Source organism: Panthera onca, chromosome F2, assembly GCF_046562875.1.
Source record: "Panthera onca isolate mPanOnc1 chromosome F2, mPanOnc1 haplotype 2, whole genome shotgun sequence".
Taxonomy (NCBI): domain Eukaryota; kingdom Metazoa; phylum Chordata; class Mammalia; order Carnivora; family Felidae; genus Panthera; species Panthera onca.
Genome location: NC_138356.1, coordinates 63,972,599 through 63,993,126, shown reverse-complemented (window position 1 = coordinate 63,993,126; position 20,528 = coordinate 63,972,599). Strand labels below are relative to the sequence as shown.

The following is a 20,528-nucleotide window of genomic DNA, read 5'->3' as shown; positions in this document are numbered from 1 at the left end:
CTGCACAGCAACTTCTGTTAAGGCTCTCAACCCTTGAAACTAAAATTCTAAATTATGTGAAATATGTCTGATTGTATCTTAGCCACTATCAATGTCAACCCTTGTACCAAAAATTGTAGACCATAAATAGAACAAACAGCAACACAGTTCAACGTGAATTCTGGGGCTAGCACATTTAGAAGAGGGGCTGTGGCAAGTGGTACATTAACACTTGGGTGGGGAAGGCCTTCTGGTTGCCAGTGGGCCCCATGAACGCTCCTCCTCAATCTCCTGGGAGACCTAACTCTGGCCTGGACTGTCACCACTGTTTACAATTTATGTCTTAAGACAATTCTCCACAGCCAGTGCCCTCAGAATCCACACTGTCTCTGCACACACCTCACAGGAGCCCCTGCCTAAAAGAGGAAGCCATCTTTGTTTCCACAAAACTGCTGAGAGTGTTTGCCTTAGCCCACGTCCTGATCACTGCAGTAAAGACCTTGAAACAGCTTCTGCCTGACAGTGGGCTAAGAGAAGGTCCTTCCATAATCATGTTTAGTGAGTAAAGCAAATGCTTTGCTGAAGGACCAGTCCTCCAGATGTTCATTTACATAAGTAATCAAAACATGTGTCCACATTACTCTTACTGTTTCATTGTCCATTTTCCTGTATTTAATTCACTTCATTTAATCCTTGATTTTAGAAGGGCAGGAGGAAGGGGAATCAGGGGAAAAAAATGAAGAACTTAGGATATTTAGTAATATCTAGTTATACCTAAATTCTGGGACCAACTCTAATCCATGGATGGAAGACAGATCTCACCTTGAGTGCCATTCTTTAAGCACTGCATGGTGAAGAATGCTAACCTAAAACTCAGCTAAGAGCTTACATGTAGAATCCTCTATAAAAATATTTACAAATCTCTCTTTTCAAAAATGAATAGGAAAGACAAATCCAAAACTAATGAGTTTGGTTACTTAGAAGGGGTGAGTAAAGCTAGGTAGATGAAAAAAGGGGACTGATACTTCTTTTGAGTGTTACCTTTTGTATAATTTTTTTTTTTTGCTCTTGGAACCACATTAGTGTTTTACATACTCATAAATTAACCTAGCTGTATTAAAAATGAATAACAAAACCACAGTGAATAGGGAAGAAAAGAACTAACCTAAGATCCTTTTGAACACAGATGTTTGTTTTATTGTAGACCCACACTAAAGGCAAATATTGAACTCTAATTAACAGATATTTTTTACAGTATGTATAGATTAGAAATCCTAAAATGACTTTTATGACTGAGCATATAAGCAGATATATTTAAGATTTTGGGAGCCATCTTTCCCAAATCCCTTGCAAAGGGATTATAAATATGGAAAGCGGAGGGGCTAGAATGAACCCCGTGATATCAGTCTAAAGTAGATACAAGTTGTAGCTTTAAGACAGATGATAGATAAACAGAGGAGTGTGTGTGTGTGCAGTGCATGTGTACTCTCAGCTAAGAGGACCTAGAAACAATAACAACCTAGAAGCAATGAGCACATCTAGTGCCCACATCTTGGTATCTAAATACCATTCTATGAAAAGAAACCAGAATTTCTTGAATTACTGATTGATTTCAGAGCAGGACAGAAAAAATACAAGAAGACTCTGCAAAGTAAGGTTGGTGCCATAAAGTAAGAAAAGCTTAAAGAATGATAGGCATAGAGCACAGCTTGAAATAGCTCCCACTGAACAAATCTGGAAGAATTTGAGCGTCAAAATAAATAATGATAGTAATGGATTTTAATCCATCCCATAAAATAAGAATCCATGAGTCCATTCTGATACAAATAGACAAATATATGTGGGCAAAGGGAAAGACAGCCCTTACAGTAGAAAGCCAGCTAATACATGTAAACAATGGAGTGCAGAAAATTACCATTTTTATAAACACTATAGTAGTAACTGATTGAGGCAAGAATCATCAATGAATGTTAAAACAAGTGCGTAAAAATTTAATGAGAAAAGCAACATATGCATAGTCTCAAAAATCTCTTCTCACAAATTATTTATTGTAATGAGAAATATATATCTGATAGATTTCATATCAACCAGGAATTTGCAAGTCAAGAAGTTCAGCTTTAATACTCATATAAGAACAAGACCTTGCATGCATTCTATGTGGGCGGTTGAAATTGATACTTCCCAAGTAAAGGAAGTACCCTCAAAAGGCTATACCCTTAGTGAAATGATGGACTAGAAAAATATCTACTTTCCAGCAAGGGCAATAACAAAGAGTTTGTATCGGCCTAAGCTCTATGTGGAAGAAAAGTGTCTCTCCTATGAATTTGTAACCATGGACAAATTCTGAGTGTTCTAAGACAAGAAATTAACATAAATAGTTACTACCTAAGGGTACCTCTCTGGAAAGGCACACCCCTAAACCATACTGTGAAGAATTCCCACAAATGAGCTCACAAACCAATGTGACACATCAAACAAGAAAACAAGCACCATGAATGAAAACCAGCATAAAAAAAGAAAAGAAGAATTTAGCTCCAAAATACTTTAGATAATATAATTATTGGGCTCAGAATATAAAAGAAACATTTTTGAAATATTGTAATAATTTGGGGTGCCTGGGTGGTTCAGTCAGTTAAGAGTCTGACAGTTGGTTTCAGCTCAGGTCATGATCTCATGATTCATGGGTTCAAGCCCTGCATTGGGCTCTGGGCTGGTGGTGCAGAGCCTGCTTGGGATTCTCTCTTTCCCTCTGTCTCTGCCCCTCCCCTGCTCATGTTCTCTCTCTGTCTCAAAATAAATAAACTTACAAAAAATTTTTTAAAGAAATATTGTAATAATTTTTAAAGCACTAAAATAGAACAAAGTACCATAAAAATTATTAGCAAATTTATTAAAGAACTAAATACAATTTCTAGAAATGAAAGATTTATTCATTGGAAAGTACACATTAAAAAGCAGATTTGAAAAAGGAAAAGAGATAATTAGTGCACTAATAGAAAGGCAAAGGAAGTTATCCAAAATGTCACTGATAAAATCACAGAGGTAGAAAATATGAAAATGAAGAGATATAGATCATTGGAGGAGACTATCTATGATAAATCTAATTTAAATACAGAGAAAGAGAGGAGAGAAAAAGGAATAGATAACTGAGAAAAAAAAATTTGAAGCACTAAACGTTAAGTAGTTTTCAAAGCTGGTGAAAGATAGAGCTCTCAGTTCTGGGAGCACAAAGAAATCTGTAACTAGGTTATTATAGTGAAACAATAGAACACCAAAGAAAAAGGGCAGAATGTCTGAAAGGCATCTGGAGAGAAAAGAGAAACTACCTGAAAAGGAATAATATTTAGACTAACAACAGGCTTGTCAAAAACAGGAGCCAGAAGATAGTGACACATCTTCTAAATAACCGGAGACGACAGCTAATCTTTCAACACCAAGTGGGAGGTGAACATATTTTTGTATGAATAAAATTGAGTTTACCAACAGAGATCCTCTCTCTGTATCAGAGATACAAGATGGAATGATGAGCAAATAAATTCATAAACATGGGAAATCTTGATATCTGGACAAACCCTGACTGTTAAAATAATAATTACTTTAAACTGCATACTTCATGAGGCAAAAAAAGAAGCTAAATTTAATGTATCTGCCTTGAGTGGTGTAAAATACAGGAGATGGATAGTTGAAGTTAAAGTATTACAGAATTTTGTATTGGTTAGGAAAGAGTAAAGATATGGATTAGTTTTAGCTTTTGATTTTATATGTATGTTAAAATTTAATTATAACCATACAAAAAATACAAAAGGACTTTAAGTCCAGCAGAGGGGAAAAATGTATTTAAAAAAAAAACAAGAAAAAAAAAATTGGGGGCACTCAGGTGGCTCTGTCAATTGAGTGTCCAACTCTTGATTTCAGTTCCGGTCATGATCTCACAGTTTGTGAGTTCGAGCCCCATGTTGAGCTCTGTGCTGACGGCTCAGAGCCTGGAGCCTGCTTCAGATTCTGTGTCTCCCTCTCTCTCTGCCCCTCTCCTGCTTGCTCTCTCTCTCTCTCAAAAATCAATAAACATTTTAAAAAAAAGGAAAGAATTTAGTATAACCAGTATGAATCACTCAAACTTAAGGCAAAGGCAGGCTTTGAATTCAGGGAGGTAAATGGCATGCTGATGCAATTTGCCACTAGGCTGTCATACCTCCTATATGTAGTCACATGGAAAGTTTTGTCAATGCACAGAATAAGAAATACAATATGGCAGGCTCTGCATATGTGTCTGTATATTCACAGAAAAGTGACTAAAAAGTCATCTGCCAAAGCATGAAAATAAACACTGAGTGTTTATTGCTGGGTGACAATACTTTTTATCCATTAGTATTCTACATTTTTAGTAGACCATTTACGTATCTTTGCATTCAGTGAATCTTTACTTAGATGCCTGTTAGGTATCAGAAATTACTACTCAGTTCTAGATACTGAGGAGTCAGTGGGGAGCAAAAACAGACAAATGGTTGTTCTCTCAGATCTTACAGTCTAGTGGAAAAGACATTCAAATTATAAGTAAATATTAAAAAAAAACAAATTATAAGTAAATATAAAATGCTATGAAGGAAAGCTAGTTGTTGTATGAGGGCATGTGAAGGAGATCGAACTGAGCTTTGCAGGAAGAAGAGGACGTATTTAAGCAGCATAGTGATGGGGAGAGTATCTCATGCAGACAGTGCAGCAGAGAGAGACCAGATCTTTAAAGGATCTGAAAGAGAGCCGGCAGGGCTAGAAAGCAGTGAGCTGTTAGATGAGGAAGGAGAGGAAGATACAGGTAGGTTCCAAGGGTAGGCAGGGCTTGGAGGTCTAGTTAAAAATTCTGGCCTGTATCCTAAGAGCAGTTGGAAGCCACTGAATGGGTTTTAAGATGTGTGTGGGGAGAGCATAAGTTCAGATTTGTTTTTGAAAAGATTGCTCAAACTTCTGGGTAGAAAACAAATAGAGGTTTTGCTAAATAATCCTGTACACCAGAAAAGAAATGGCATTTGACATGGAAAGAAACGAACAGATTCTGTCAGTATTTCAATAAACAAAAAAATTCACAAGAACCTGGTGATGTACTAAAGACGGAGAGGAAATGAGAGAAAAGTGCTGACAGTTTCTACAAGTGAGGAAGGCAGGAGTGACATGGGGATGAAGGAGAGTTCCATATCAGATCTGCACTCTTCTGATGGGGCGACGGCCAGGTATGTGTGTATTGCTTGTGTTATTAAAACTCAACCGCCAAAATAAGCAAATAAAAAAAATAATCTGACCTTCTTCTGGTGGAGATGGTTTGTTCCCATTTCCTTTATCCACAATCTTGACTCTGGGTTTTGGATCCTTTCTTTTTTCCAAATCTTTAACTGGAAGGAAAGTAGAAACACAGCAACATGTTAGGTTAATGTCTGAAAGAAAATATTTAGTGAGTTTTACTAAAACCTTTGCAAGTATTGAGAGTATTAAGTAGAAATTAGCTCCATGGTAGAATTCCACTCCCAAAGATTAGAACTGCTATTTTATTTTAACCTTGTCATGGGAAGGTGTGGAAAACACCTAAGGAATTACTTTGGTCAAGGACTCATTATGGGCAGCTGTATCTAATAAATTCAACCTTTCATCAACTGCTATGAAATCAGCATGATTATTCCCATTTTGTACATGAGGGAACAAAGGACTAAGTAATTAAAACATATTTCATAAAACCGGAAAGTGTTGGCTTAGGATTCAAGCCAAGTCTTCTGGTCTCTGAACAAGGTCAGTGAGTTGGCCTTTGTTCTAGGAAGATCATGTCCAGAAATATCTTCATTTGGAGTTGGGCTATCTGCGATAGAAGGTAGAGAATCCAAAATAATTTCCTTTCAAACTTAAAAAAAAGTGTCCCTACTAATAAATAGTAGTATTTCTTTGTCAATTTCAGTATAAAATTAATACTGAATTAATTAATACATCTGTACCAATCTACTCCCTCATAGCTTCACTTTCCACTGCTTGAAACTCCACAGCCATTTCCTGCTATTGCTTGGCACGTTCACTTGCTTGAGTCAGTCAAGACCACCACCAATGGTGATGGTTTCTGCACAAATAAAACCCCCATGAAAAGGCAGAAGCTATCTTATGATGAGATACTTCATTTAATTGTTGCATTCACTTCAAAGAAATCAGCAAATTTATTGCATCGTGGACTATGGAGGGGAAGGAATGATTTTCTCCGAACCATTATTCCTGCTTTCTCTAAGGTGTTATTCCATTAATGCTATCTCTATCATTCCCTCCTCTCCTCCTCTTCTTTCTACTGGCTTCGATCCCTTTGCTGAAAGAGTTTGAGACTTGCCAACTGCCAAGGTCATGTTGCTGTAGTTCTGTTATTTGTTTCCTTAGAAACCTTCCTTGGCTTTCTGGTACCCTAGAGGTTAAATTCCAAGATTAAAAATAAAAATAAAAATAAAAAACAGTACAAGATGCCTTGATCCTGCCATTCCCACTGAACCTTTAATTTTCTAAATCCTTTTTTTTTTTTTTTAGACCTCACTCTCTGGCTTTTTTATGAGTTTTGGCCACTTTGGAACACCCCCTTCTGTAAATTCTTCTCCTTGTGAGTTTTTACAAAGGCACTATCCTGGATTTTCTTGTACTCCTCAGACCCCTCCTTTACATTGTCATTTTTTGGCTCCTTTTTCTGTTTTCCATTCCTGAAACATGATCATATACTAAAGTTGCCTTGCATCTCCGTACAGCCCGCCTACACTTTTATCATCCCACAAGTGTAATGCTCACCCTCCTGTGGAAATTTTCCAAATCTACATCTTCAACCCCACCCACCCATAGGCCATGGCCTCAAATTGCTTACATTCTGTAAAAGAAGGCTGCAACTTTAATGTGGGAACAATTGTGCCGAGTAGTGATAGAAGCAGAAATAGATCTGGCAAAGAATAATTCCAGAGGTGGAGACTCATGGAAACTTCACAGAGAAGGTGACATTTAAGCCAGACTTGGAAAGATGAAAAGATGAACACAATTTTGTAGGCAGAGATTAACAAAATGTCATTCCAAAATGACAGGAAAATGGTGGCCAAAAAGAAAGTTTGCCAAATAGAGCCATAAACCATTCTGATCTATATCTATATCTATATCTATATCTATATCTATATCTATATCATCTATATCTATCTATCTATCTATCTATCTATCTACAGCAGTCATCTTTCAATTTTGCCCTTAGGTTACATATAAGATGTAATACATATGTCATACCAAGCTGCTGTCTTCCTCATGCAGGAGGCAGACTAAATTGGAAAACAGACTGTCATAAGCAAAGTGGCATTAATCATAACAACAGCAACCTTGCCCCTAGTATGTGCTGAAGTGAGTTAATCCACACAGTAATAGGCATATATCATTACTCCCATTTGCTGAAAACTGAGGCCATGCTTGATTTGCTTGGCCAAATATACACACCAAATCAGACATGCTTTTCTATCTTCAAACTCCAAATATTGTTTCTCATGCTTCCCTGTGTTCAGAAGATGGACTCATGAGGACCTCAAGTCTCTACACTAATTATAAACCCATATGCACAGCATTTGTCTGGATCATCATTTTCTTGGACCCAACCATGAAAGTCTTCCAGGGAGGGGAGACCAGACTGATAGCTCCATTTCACAAGGAGCAAAACAAAAAAGAAAACCAACCAAAGTTATTTTAATTTCATTGTTACAAACTTTTATTTGGGAAGAACTAATCCCTCCAGCTTGACAATAAAAACAATGCAGCTAAGAAATATATATGCTTACATATAAGTTATCCCACTAGTCTTAGTTAGACTGTCTCACTAAGATTATTTCAGTTTAAGCAAGCTGAAAACTGCATTTCCTTCTTTTAAAATGTTTATTTTGAGAGAGAGAGAGAGAGAGAGAGAGAGAGAGATTGAGTGCATGAGCAGGCAAGGAGCAGAAAGAGAGGGAGAGAGAGAATCTCAACCAGGCTCTGTGCTGTCAGTGCTGAGCCTGATGTGGGGCTCGATCCCAGAATCTTGAGATCATGATCTGAGCCAAAATCAGGAGTCAGACACTCAACTGACTGAGTCATCCAGGGACCCCTAACTGCATTTCCTTTTGTGTTTTGAGGAAATAGCTATTGGGAAAGCTTTCTAAGGTCACCTGTTTCTTATGCTGCTCAATCAGCGGAACTATCTGAAATAATCAATCGCAGTAACTTCAGCCTAAAATAAAATGTCTCCTTGTCTTTTTACTGCTTCTCACAAATTTTAAGAAGTGTTATTTTGCTTACTCGGAATGTCCAAGGCCAGAAACTGAAGTACGGTGCCATAAAGGGAGACAGAGACTGATTTATATGGAAAATAACATAAAAACCTTTTCCAGAGGCTCCAGACAATGTGAATCTCAAAAGAATGGCATGTTGAAACATCTCCCTGTCCTATTGACAGGTGGATTTACCAAATGTCTTTATTCAGAAGTTTTAAGAGGTAGCTGGTTTAAAAAGTTTTTTTTTAATAAAAAAAAAAATCACAAAATACATGTCCTAAAACATTACTTAGAAGAGGAAGGAAAAAAAAAAAAGGAAAGAGGGGCAGAAAATCCAGATAGAACACTGCTACACACAGAGTTCTAGAAACCACAGCCTCCCAGATTTGTGGATTAATGTAATGGCATGATTTTAAAAGCTATTGTTATTTGAAATGTCTAGATTTGCTTCAAAATTAGGGCAGAGTGGTGGGGTGGGGGGATAATACATGAAACAAGACTGGCCATGAATGGCTCACTGCTGAAGTGACTGACGGACGGATACTTAGGGATTTATTATACTATCCTGATTTTTTTTTAATTTTTTTTTTAACGTTTATTTATTTTTGAGACAGAGAGAGACAGAGCATGAACAGGGGAGGGGCAGAGAGAGAGGGAGACACAGAATCGGAAGCAGGCTCCAGGCTCTGAGCCATCAGCCCAGAGCCCGATGCGGGGCTTGAACTCATGGACCGCGAGATCGTGACCTGAGCTGAAGTCGGACGCTTAACCGACTGAGCCACCCAGGCGCCCCTATACTATCCTGATTTTTAAAATGTTTAAAATTATCCTTTAATAAGTTGGATTTTTTAAAGAGTCTATATTAACAATGAAGTAGCACAGAAAGTTAACTAGGACAGGCCTCTTCTGTTTGCATTCACGATACACAAAACTTTCCCGTCCACATTTAAACGGCCCCTCCCAGGAAGAGGGAGTTGCTGTGGTCTCTGATCATGAGAATATAAGGTCACAGGGGAAGGGATCTGCCATGTTCCCAGTGCCTAAAATAGGGCCTGACACTTAGTAGTCATGCAGTATATATTTGGTAAATGAAAAAAATAGTGAATGAATGAATGAATGAATGAGCATCTTCCTGAAAGAATCACTGTCTGTATGAACAACTTTTAAACTCAGTATAAGGAAAGGCTTTCTAATGCAGATACGGACTGGGCTACCTCGGCGCTTTCTCTCCTGCTTAGAATATCCCTGCAGGCCCTGCCTTTCCCTGTCTGCCCAACTTACTATTTGAGAACTGTCTCAAATACGAAGCCATCCCCCGTCCATTCTCATCCTAGCCCATTGTTGGGGCGGAGAGATCACCTCCCTTCACAGAGCCCTGAATGTATGTCTCTAGCCAATACTTACCATATTCACAAGTCTGTTTGTCATAGGACTTGGCACGTAACAGGCCAATGATAAAAATCAGCTGATTAATTATTAGAAAAAGTTAAATTCCTTATTGTATAGACTGTTTACATAGGGGCTGGACTGGCATTTGCTAGGGATACTATAAAGAAGGTACAGGCATCATCTGTTGAGTCACTCAGTAAGTATTTATTGAGCACCTGCTACGTACTGGGTAGATGAGTTGTCTGGGTAAGGTTCAGGGAACAGTGTTCGGAGGAGCATTTGAAAAGTAAAAATTAGGGGCACCTGGGTGGTTCAGCTGCTTAAGCATCTGACTTTGGCTTAGGTCACGATCTCGTGGTTCGTGGGTTCAAGCCCCACATCGGGCTCTGTGCTGACAGCTCAGAGCCTGGAGCCTGCTTTGGATTCTGTGTCTCCCTCTCTCTCTGCCCCTCTCCTGCTCGTGCTCTCTCTCTCTCTCTCAAAAATAAACAAACATTAAAAAAAAAAGTGTGATGTAACTTTAAAAAAAAGTAAAAATTAACGGATTTAAGTAGGCATGCAGTGAAATGGGTAAAGGGAGAAGCAGAGGTGCATCAGTGACAGGAACTCATGGAAGATTGTACTAAATGCTTTTCAAGATCTCCTCAAATCGAAACAATCCAATTTTAACCTAGCACAATGTTTACTATAGGCAAACTCAGAGCTGAACAGAGTCCCATGCTGACACTTTCAGAACTGTAAATACGTACTTCTGAATTGGCCTTGGGCTGGCTTGCTTTCTTTGTCTTTATTGTATGCAATAATTTGAACCGAATAATTCTGGTCTGGCATAAGACCTTGAATAATTGCTTTAGTTGCAGTGTTCTGGAGATTCAATTGATTGGTTTTTCCACCTATAATAAAACAGAAAGATAAATCAGTACTAAGAAACAGGTTAACTGTATACATTAAGAAAATTTATTAATCAAGCAATCAAGACATTTAAAAATATATACGATGGTGCATATGTACATTGCACTTAACTTTAATATATTGTTCCTTCTCATTCTTAGCTCTACTCTTTGTATAACTTAAACAGTTGTCTAAATAGGACAAAACACATTCAGAAAAATCATTCATCACAATGCATTATTGCTTTTATATGCTAGGGAAAGTCATAGTACAGGATCAGAAGACAGTAAGCCCTTCCCATCAGATATATTCTTCAAGGAAAGAATTCCACTTAAAAGTGCAGGGAAAGGTATGGGCAGACTGAATGTCATTGTCTACAGTGGAATTTTTGCTATAGTCTCTCTAAACTGAGTCAGAGCATCCCTGAAGCACTAGCAATTTAATTATCTCAAATCTGAGCATAACCGGCTCAGGATGTTGATGGAACCAATCATTGCCTGGCTACTTAAAAGTTAGCTTGGTTCATGAAAAGATTTCAAACCTCCATGATCTCTCCATCAAATTAGACTAACATCTAAGGCTTTCTTGGAAATACTGTTGATTAAATATTCAACTTTCATGCAAAATTCCAAAGATAGCTTTCTTTTCTGATTTCTAATAGCAATTACTAAGTCTGAGAAAGGAGAAATTTAAAACCTCTGCCTCACTAACACTAATAGCAAAAAGGATCTGAAATTTGCTGAATGAATTAAACATAACACAGATTATAATAAATTTTAATCATATTCTCATAAAATTAATTATGTTATGTCTGAAATCTGAAACCTTTCTCTTGCCAAAACCCATTTCTTTAAATGCATTTATGTCGGAGATGTTAAACTGATTTCACAAAGTTCTATTGTTTAAAACTCATCTCCTACAAATACTTACAAATAAATCTTTCCTAATGTGTGCATCACTAAAAAAAAAAAAAAAAAGTGTCTTAGGATACTTTGTATTAGAGCCCCACTCTGAGAGGCATAGGGTGTATTATTTTACTAAAGGCCTTGAGAATCTTGCAATAAAAAAGCTTTAAACTCTTTTAAGACAGGAGTTCTTAACTTTATTTGACCATTAAACCATTAGGTTGTATAAGAGCTGTAGCATCTTTCAGATTACCATGGACCATGCTTTGGGAAAGACTGATATAAACAATACTTGGAACATCTCTTGCAGTGTTCAAATGTCTACATTTTGTGTCTAGACGCATTTATTACTCTCTTTATTTACTCTGTTTATGTTTTATCAAGGAGATATCAGAGTGTCGACACTGTGTTATTGGCTTGGGTCACGGCAGCAAGGACATGGGGTCACTGGAAAAAATGTAACGAGTATTCATGAAGAAATCATTTGCTTTCATTCTCGATTTTTAGTTTGTCTCTGGAGGTGTTTAAGCAAGAGCTGGAGGTCTGCTTTGTGGGTATGTTGTGGTGGAGGGGATTGAAAGATCTGGCTGAGCTTTGGTTCCAAAGCTACACAAGTCACTTCCAAGACTCCCTGATTCCTTTATGACACCTACGTGAGGTACTCAATAGTTTAGTATTATCAGCAATTAATCAGGTAGTTAAAACACTGATAACCTGAAGGAAACAAAAAACAAAAAAAGAATAACCTTTCAAGATCCAATATGGGGAATTCTCAGAGGTACCGCAAATTGGAAACTTGTATTTTGACCTTTAAAGTCATGATGTTTAAGAATCTCTTTAACTTGAATTTCCCATGATGACTTATTTTAGAATGTAAACTGCATTTTCAGAAGTCAAAGTTATTTCAAAAGTGGGCCATGCTTCAAAATGAAAATTCTGAACCAGGCTTGAGAATGAAATACTGTTTTCTGCAAGTGAATCACTTCTGTGGGCCACCATGGGAAAAGTTGGCATCGGTAACACTGAACCAAGAATCATTCTAAGGAGCCTATGGGTAATATTTGTTAGTAGAAGAAGGTTCTTTTTTAGTAGTGGCCGAGCAAGAAACCAGGTGTTTCATCTGCTTGTTTTAAATCCACCACTGGGTAAAATGTCCACAACTATGAACAACAGAGCATCTGTTGACCTCATTAAATGAGTTGCAGAAAGGTGTCTAACAGCAAGGAGTCCAGGTTCTTATAAATCTCTTTATCACCAATAGAGAGGAAAAATTATACTTATGTAAATATATATTATACAGATGTGTTATATGAAATATTTGTTATGTACTATGTGAAAATGTATCCTAGGAAAGGAACTGAGGTCTGAGAGACGTACTCAAGATCATCTTTAAATCAATCATGGGTGAATATGATTGAGCTCCTACTATTTGGCAGTCACTCTTTTAAGTGCTTGGCATTTATAAATTAATTTAGTCCTTACAACAAGTGTTTCCCAAATTTAATACGCATAGGAATCCTCTGTGAGTCTTGGTAAAAATTAGATGCCAGTTCAGTAAGTGGGGGGTAGGGACCAATAGTCTGCATTTGCTCTCAACTGATGCTTCCGCTGCTGATTCCCAGAGCACATTTTGAGTTCCAAGCCTTACAACAACTCCATGAGGTGAGTACTAATGCTGTTTGTGCATCTTGTGTAAGAAGAAACTGAGGAACTGAGAGACTGAATAACGCCCACATGACATCTTACGCCCCACAGAACCAAGTTCTAAAAGCAAGCAGTCTGTTTTCTTGATCCCTTCTTTGTCTCCATGACCACCATGTGGCAGTGGAGATTCCTCCACATACTCTGTATTATTTTAGTTGATCAGATGTGTACAGTAAAAACATAAAATAGAAGAAAAAAGTCAACCAAAATTTGATGTATAAAAATTTACATAACTCCTTTATCTTCATGATCAATAAATTTAACTTTTGTCTTTCCTGTTTTAACTTATCACTTATTTTTATAATGTATACTTAGTTTTTATAATTTTAATGTGTAATTGCTGAATAATATACTATCAAGTTAATGAATCATAATTTACTCAGCTGGTCACAACCGTCAGCCTTCCAGATGTATTGGATTTTTTTTTAAGTGTCAACACACCAAAAATATTCATCCTATGTCAAAACAGAAGTGTTGAAGATTTTAATCTGGAAACTTCTCCTGCGGAGAATTATGGTGAGCTCAATAGTGACTCTTTAGACTTTAGGAACATTGTTTCCTTGATTAGAGGGTGAGATTTCAAGTTCAAATATTAAATTAAAAAGAAAACTTTCAAAAAACCCTCTTACAAATGATTTTAAAGCAACACTCAGTATTTCACATTTTTAGTTATCTATGTGTAAAAAGCTGCTAATACTCCACAAAATACAAACAGCCCTATTTTACCTGAAGCTGGAGTCACAAGAAGTTTGTATCCACCAAATTTTCCCCTTGGAGCCTTCCATGAAATCTGTATACTGTCCTGAGATAATACATTATATCGTAACCTTGTGGGTGGAGCCACTGAGAAAGAAAAACAAAAAATTGCTTAAGTATTGAAACATTTAAGTTTCCATTAGTTAAACTGAAGAGTCAAAGTAATGAAATCAAAATATATGACTTCATCAACCTCAAAATATGCTCTTTCTATAACCCCATTAATGAATTGATCAGTTTGCACAATGATACAAACCCAAGAGTATCTGTTTCTTAAGAGATAAGCATTTGTCAAATAGTATTGACCTTATGACAAAAAACTGTGACTTAGGGTTAAAATTTAATAATCTGGTCCACTTTAAACTGAAGGCAATCTTGCAAAATGTGTTCATTATGTTACAAACATTGTGTGTGTGTGTGTGTGTCCCTACTTGGAACATGTGAGCTTTTATAATCTACTCTCCTGGGGCCTGTTTCATGCCTTCAGGTTTTTTACTTTCGTAATCCAATATATTTTATGATAAGGTCATTTAAAAAGGCTATCACGGACATATTAGAGTAATAAGATCTTCATTTAAAAACATCTGAGAAAGAGATTAAAAGGGACCAAAATAAAAAAGACCAATAAAAGATAATTATGTTTTATAAACTTTGATCCATTCTTGAAATTTGGCTGATTTGTATCTTTTGGCAAGACCCATAGCACATGGTCATGAATCATCCCAGTATATTTAATCTTTTCTGATAGTTCACACAATGGGTACGTCTATATTACTTTTTACGTATGTCATTCAAACTTCAAAACATGTTTTTGGAACCCTACTATCAGTGTCCCAGAATTTCAAAAGAAATCCTTTAAGAAGAAGATTTTAATGATATAATATCGAAATTAGTTTGTCAAAAAAGAAAAGTTAATGTGTAACAGAAAAGTTAGCACTTACTACCCATTTTTATGCCCTGCTTTTCTTTCTCACTTGAGAAAACACAGAGGGGGAGGAAATAAACATTCTCTTTCACAGGGATGTAGCATGACATGGAGTTTGGACACAAATTTGATTCTAGTTCTGTCACTTATTAGATAAAGAACCTTGAGTAAGTGATTGTTTCTTCCAAAGCCTTATTTTTAGAAAAGGTGACAGCAATACTTTCTGCACAACACAGATGGCAATAGACAATAGGCTAATGGATACAATGTATTATAATAGGTGGTCAGTAAATGTTTGCTCCTCTTGCCCTTACTTCAGCTAATGGGTGATCTCAAAAGCTCACTGGATTCTCACAAAAAATACACAGCTATCCCAACTTTATGTATAAAGGAACCAAAGAGAAGCTAGAGATGTGTCCAAGTTTACATACTGGTGAATGACAAGCTCTGACCCCAAGCAAAATGCTCTGTTTCTTTGGCAGAAGAGCCATATTAAGAAGGCACCCTTTATTGAGCTAGGTGAATGAGTGATTTACCTCTCTACAAACTATCCACTCATTCAAAATCAATGAGCAGTGAAGGACACAATCAAGAATAGTTATTCTCTGGGGTGCCTGGGTGGCTCAGTTGGTTAAGTGTCCAACTTCAGCTCAGATCATGATCTCACGGTTCACGAGTTCAAGCCCTACATCGGGCTCTGTGCTGACAGCTCAGAGCCTGGAGCCTGTTTCAGATTCTGTGTCTCCTTCTCTCTCTGCCCCTGCCCCACTCATGCTCTGTCTCTCTCTTGAAAATAAATAAAACCATTAAAATTTTTTAAAAAAGAATAATTATTCTCTTCCTGTTGTCCTTTACTACCTCTTAGCAGAGAATGCTAGCCATACAAAACAAAAACATTAGCTTACCATTCTCAATTTGACATGAATGGAAGAGTTTACATTTCTCTGGTTTATGGGATAATATGGATTTATCATAAGAACAACTACACTGCAATTCAAGAGGAAGATAGCTGAACATAACATTTGGATGAACAGAAAAACTATTACTATTTTGCTCAGTCTGGAACTTGGGGAGAATAATGTATTCGTAGGTAGGCTCTTATTACTTATGGAAGAAAATTTAAAATAAGAATTAAACCATTTTAAACAATATATCAAGTGTCTCCACCAAATCTTGCCAGTGGGCTGCTAGACATCATGGGCCAAGCTCATGAAAGAGTTCTGCCTGAACGCCCTGGTGAAAGACAGCTGACATGCCTGGGAATCGTCAAGTGAAAAAGTACAGTAAATAGGATGAGGGCCTCAGGTCTAGGCAGTTGCAAGAGGATCAACCCATTCTGTTGGTACCCCAGGTGTGCAGACTTCTCAAGAAGGGCAAATAAGTCAACCCAGGATTCCTAGGTTAAAGATTAGAAATCTTTACAGCATTCTCTGGCCAGGCTACTGTTCTTCAAATGTGGTCTGAGTTTATAGCCTGACACATTTTTTTAGTCAACAGCCACAGCCTTCTGAACCTCCAGGAGAAAGTGATTAGGATAACAATGGCCATGCTCTGATTCCATGCCCAGAAAATACAGAGGGTGCTCCAGACCCAGAGGGCACTGGCTTCCTTTGAACTGCTCAAAGAAATACAATGTGAAGCAACTGCAACAACAATATCCGTCCACGTTCAACTTTGTAAACAATTTATAAATGATGCGGATGACTACAGTCCCATTACAACTGCTAGCAAAAAGCAATACCACCATTTTCTTTGATCAACAGACCGCACCTATTGCCTATATACGCAAAAATACTCTCTCAATCATTAAAAGAAAATCTTGGGTAGACACAGAGTTCACACTTCCTTTAGGTTTTTGCCTATCGGGGAAAAACAGTGAACAGAAAAAATGCTAGTTAAGAAAGAAGAAGGCATGAGGTCATAGTATCAAACTTCAAAATTAGCTCCTTTTTCTCTGTATGGAAGACACTGGGACTTGTGCCAGAGCAAGGGTAGCAAGACTGATAGAATCATTGTAAACCCAGTGCACAAATAAATGTCTCATGGAACAAAAAGTTGTGGATCTTTAATGCCAGACCCATGCTTTTTCTTTCTGCAGCCCAAAGGAGGTCCTTCTATACGTACACTTAACTTCCAGTGATAATTACACTCTCTCTCCCTTTCAAACAGATAAAACTTAAAGTAAATTTTTTTAAGCAACTCCAATTATTTATTCTCTGCTCAAAATCAATCACATAAATAAATGGTGTCATGGTAGATAGAAATAAGATTCAGTTTCTCAAACATCTCACATACTTTCCTAAAAGCCAAAGAAGCCAATGACATCTGAAGTCTTTTCTTACTGGGATTTCCTCCAGCAGGTGCCCACCATCTTCCTTCTAGAAAGTTTCTCCACTGGACCATGCCTTTTCAATTCACCTCTGAGACCTCAAAGGTCCCCATCAGATAACCTCCAAGCACAAAACAGTTCAGATATATCCCGTCTCATCCCTTTCACCTAAGCTCCAGACCACCCACTACCCACCAGACATCTTGTCCTGGATGTTCCACAAACAGTGGAAGCTCCACATATGTGTCTGAGACTGATATCATCTTCAGATTAAACTTGCTTCATCATTTATTCTTTTTCAAGTTTTTTTTTCTTTTAATATTGAGAGAGAGAGAGGCAGAGAGAGGTAGAGAGAGAGGGAAAGAGAGAATCCCAAGCAGGTTCTGCCCTGTCAGCACAGAACCTGACGCGGGGCCAATCCATGAACCGTGAGATCATGACCTGAGCTGAAATCAAGAGTCGGACGCTTGACCGAATGAGCTACCCAGTCACCCCTATTCTTTTATTAATGTCTTCAACAAATGTCTACTATGACTGAGGCATTGGTCTGCATCAGAGATATAGACACCAATAAGAGAAGTACTGAAGTATAGGTAAACAAGCAATTATGACACAAAGGTACAGAAGCAATAATAACATGTGAGTTGAAATTAAAGGTCCCGTCTACTGAGCAAAAAGCCTTACAGTCCTCTTTGATATTTCCCTTTTACACCTCCCTCCATATCTAATCAGGAAGGAAGTCTTCTCTCTTCTACCTCTGAAATGGTTCTTGGATTCACGCTCTTCTCTCTGTTCCCCCACCTGGCTCAGACCCTCAACCTCTACTTCCCAGACACGTTAGTATAATCTTCCAATGGTCTCTCCTACTTAATTCTTATTCCCCAAGCCACTATGGGTCACAAATATGAGTAGCAGCGATATTGCTAAAATCAGAGCTGTTTAAAATCCTCCACAATTTGGCTCCAATCTACCTTTCCAGCTTTGTCTTTTGCTACAGCCCCACCCCACACACAGAACTTACATTGTGAGTTATCTGTCTGACGGCATCCCTGAAAGCACCCCAGAAGGGTCTCTGTGCGATCAGTTACTCCACCAACGACCATTTCTGAATTAGGTTAGACTAAGATAGTGGCTCTGAAGGGCTTTGTGATTTGCCTGCTCTTTGTTCCTAAGGACCTGTGCTTGTATCCCACAGTTTCGATGGTGAGTTACCTGAGATTTCTAGTACCACTGCGGAAAGTGTTCTTACATTAATGTAAACAGGGTAAGCAGAATTTGTCTAACTGTTCCCTGTGTGTTGCATGAAGTAGTCAGAAATACGGTCTTTTGCTCAGTGTTTGAACACTGTTCGAGCCTGCCAAGGGTCACGTTCCATGCCTTTGCAAACAAGCACGCCTCACTTTAAGGAAGCAGGGTGTGGTGGTTCTTAACATTTGACTTTTCTCCGACTGTAAATTCCAAGCATTAGACATAAACACTCCTAAAACAACTTTCTTTATCTCATTTACATTTCCTTGCTAAGCTGATGAATGACGATTTCTGTACCAACATTTCTGTTTCTGCAAGATTATCGTGTTTACCCAGTAAGGTAGTTTTGCTCATTTATACGCGTTGCGCGCTTACTCCGGAGGTTAGCACACTTCTTCTGCAAAAGGCCAGATAATAAATATTTTAGGCCTTGGGGGCTATACAGTTTCTGTCACAACTACTCAAGTTCTCAATGTGAAGCAGCCACAGACATATGTAAACAGATAGCTGCATTCCAATAAAACGTTAATGACAAAAGCAAGCAGTCTTCTGTTATTTGGCCCATGAGTGGTAGTTTACCCACTCTTAACATACTTTAGAAAAATGAGTCGAAACCAAAAATAAAGGTGCAGATCCCAGTAATACAAACAGTAGATTTCAAAAATGAAGTTCAATGAAAACGAAGCTAGAAATAGCCGGAAATGCTTAAAATGGTGTATCAGCAGTTTCTGTCAGACTCTTAGGAAACTGTACATTGTGTGCTCAATTTTTAAAGAAAGGAACAAAATAAGGACCAGGTATCAAGTGGTAGAAATATTTTGTAGACCTTCTATTTAAGAGACGAGGCGTGACTCAGGTACCTACATACACACATTATAGCTCCCCATTAATGGAACTGATTTGGTAGCATGCAAATTTGGCTTCTGCCAATTAAATCTGCACAGCCTTTTCAGAAGCATGTGAAGAACGAGCTATTCAACAAACCACCACAAAATGACTATGCTCAGCCACTGGTGAGGTCTTAACCGTCATCAAAGTTGTGCGGCCCATTTCTACAAGGCAAACAGTTGGTAAAACTGAGTAAAAGCCAACATATGACCCTGCCTAGAAACACAGTAGAACCAGTGAAACCCTATTAGGGTAGGTAAGATAAAAAATAATAATCGGAACCAGTGCAGCTCGAGTCCCAGCCCTAACGATTATCTTAAAGTTTTGCGTTACCTTGACCCTGGACAATGGTACAAAAATAAGCAATTGCCAGAAAAGCTGGAAACAACCGGTATTGCATGTCGCACTGAAAAATCTTCATTTTATCCTCTGCTTTTCACATGAGATGCAGCAATCCTGGAAATAGAGAACACAGGAATGTTTTGAGAAGCCTGAAAATAATGTATATGCGTCCTCTAATACCGACCAACCACCCAACACGGATTAGTAATGTCAGGAAGTAATTCATTCTCCCGGGCACCGTATACTTCACTCTGAAATATGAACTGATAAAAGAAAACCTTTTGAGAAGATGCTGTAAATGGAGAGAATGATCTGAAAGATTTGGGAAAGAAGTTCAGGAAGTACTTTGTAACTCTTGTGAGGCATAAATTGCACAGTGAATTTTCCAAATGGTTAAATTCCAAAAGTTTATGTGAAATGAGCATTATAAATGAGACAATCACAATTTCCTTGACAGGAATGTGTTCCTCCAGGATTTTTCACATAAAGTCAAAAGTCCTTCTATTTGCCTACAAAGTAAAGATATATAGGACCTTTCTTCTGGTAATTAAAGAGAATTTGAAAAACCACTTTGTGCTAATACTAAATCACTGTTCTGCCTTTATTTCACTGGGCTGAAAAATCTGTAATCCTTTCACCTTTTCTTTTAACTTTTTTTGTCCTACGTGTAAATCTAAAAACTCTTCCAAGGTTTTCTTTTTCACGAGGAAATCAATGAAAGAAAAACTCTAAGAAAAAGAGAAATGAAAAGGGGCAGAAGAAGGTACGTAAGGAAGAAAGGAGGGAGGGAGGGAAAGAAGAAGTGTGAAGAGAGAAGAAGCAAGAGTGACTGGTCAATCTACGAGCGCAGTCTACAAATTGTTGACCATAATTATTTTATAAGCCACTAC

General features: G+C 37.7%; 1 protein-coding gene across 5 annotated transcripts in view; it reads right to left on the bottom strand.

Annotated features, from left to right (window-relative positions):
- Nucleotides 1–20,528, bottom strand: part of COL14A1 (collagen type XIV alpha 1 chain) — a 210,828-nt gene that overhangs the window by 174,664 nt on the left and 15,636 nt on the right. For all 5 annotated transcript variants that reach the window (XM_078441830.1, XM_078441832.1, XM_078441833.1 and 2 more), the window contains exons 2-5: nt 19,630–19,752; nt 13,877–13,993; nt 10,400–10,543; nt 5,274–5,363 (exon numbers count right to left, since the gene is read on the bottom strand). In XM_078441830.1, coding sequence (XP_078297956.1) covers nt 5,274–5,363; nt 10,400–10,543; nt 13,877–13,993; nt 19,630–19,717 — 439 coding nt within the window. In that variant the 5' untranslated portion in view covers nt 19,718–19,752. The remainder of the gene's footprint in view (nt 1–5,273; nt 5,364–10,399; nt 10,544–13,876; nt 13,994–19,629; nt 19,753–20,528) is intronic.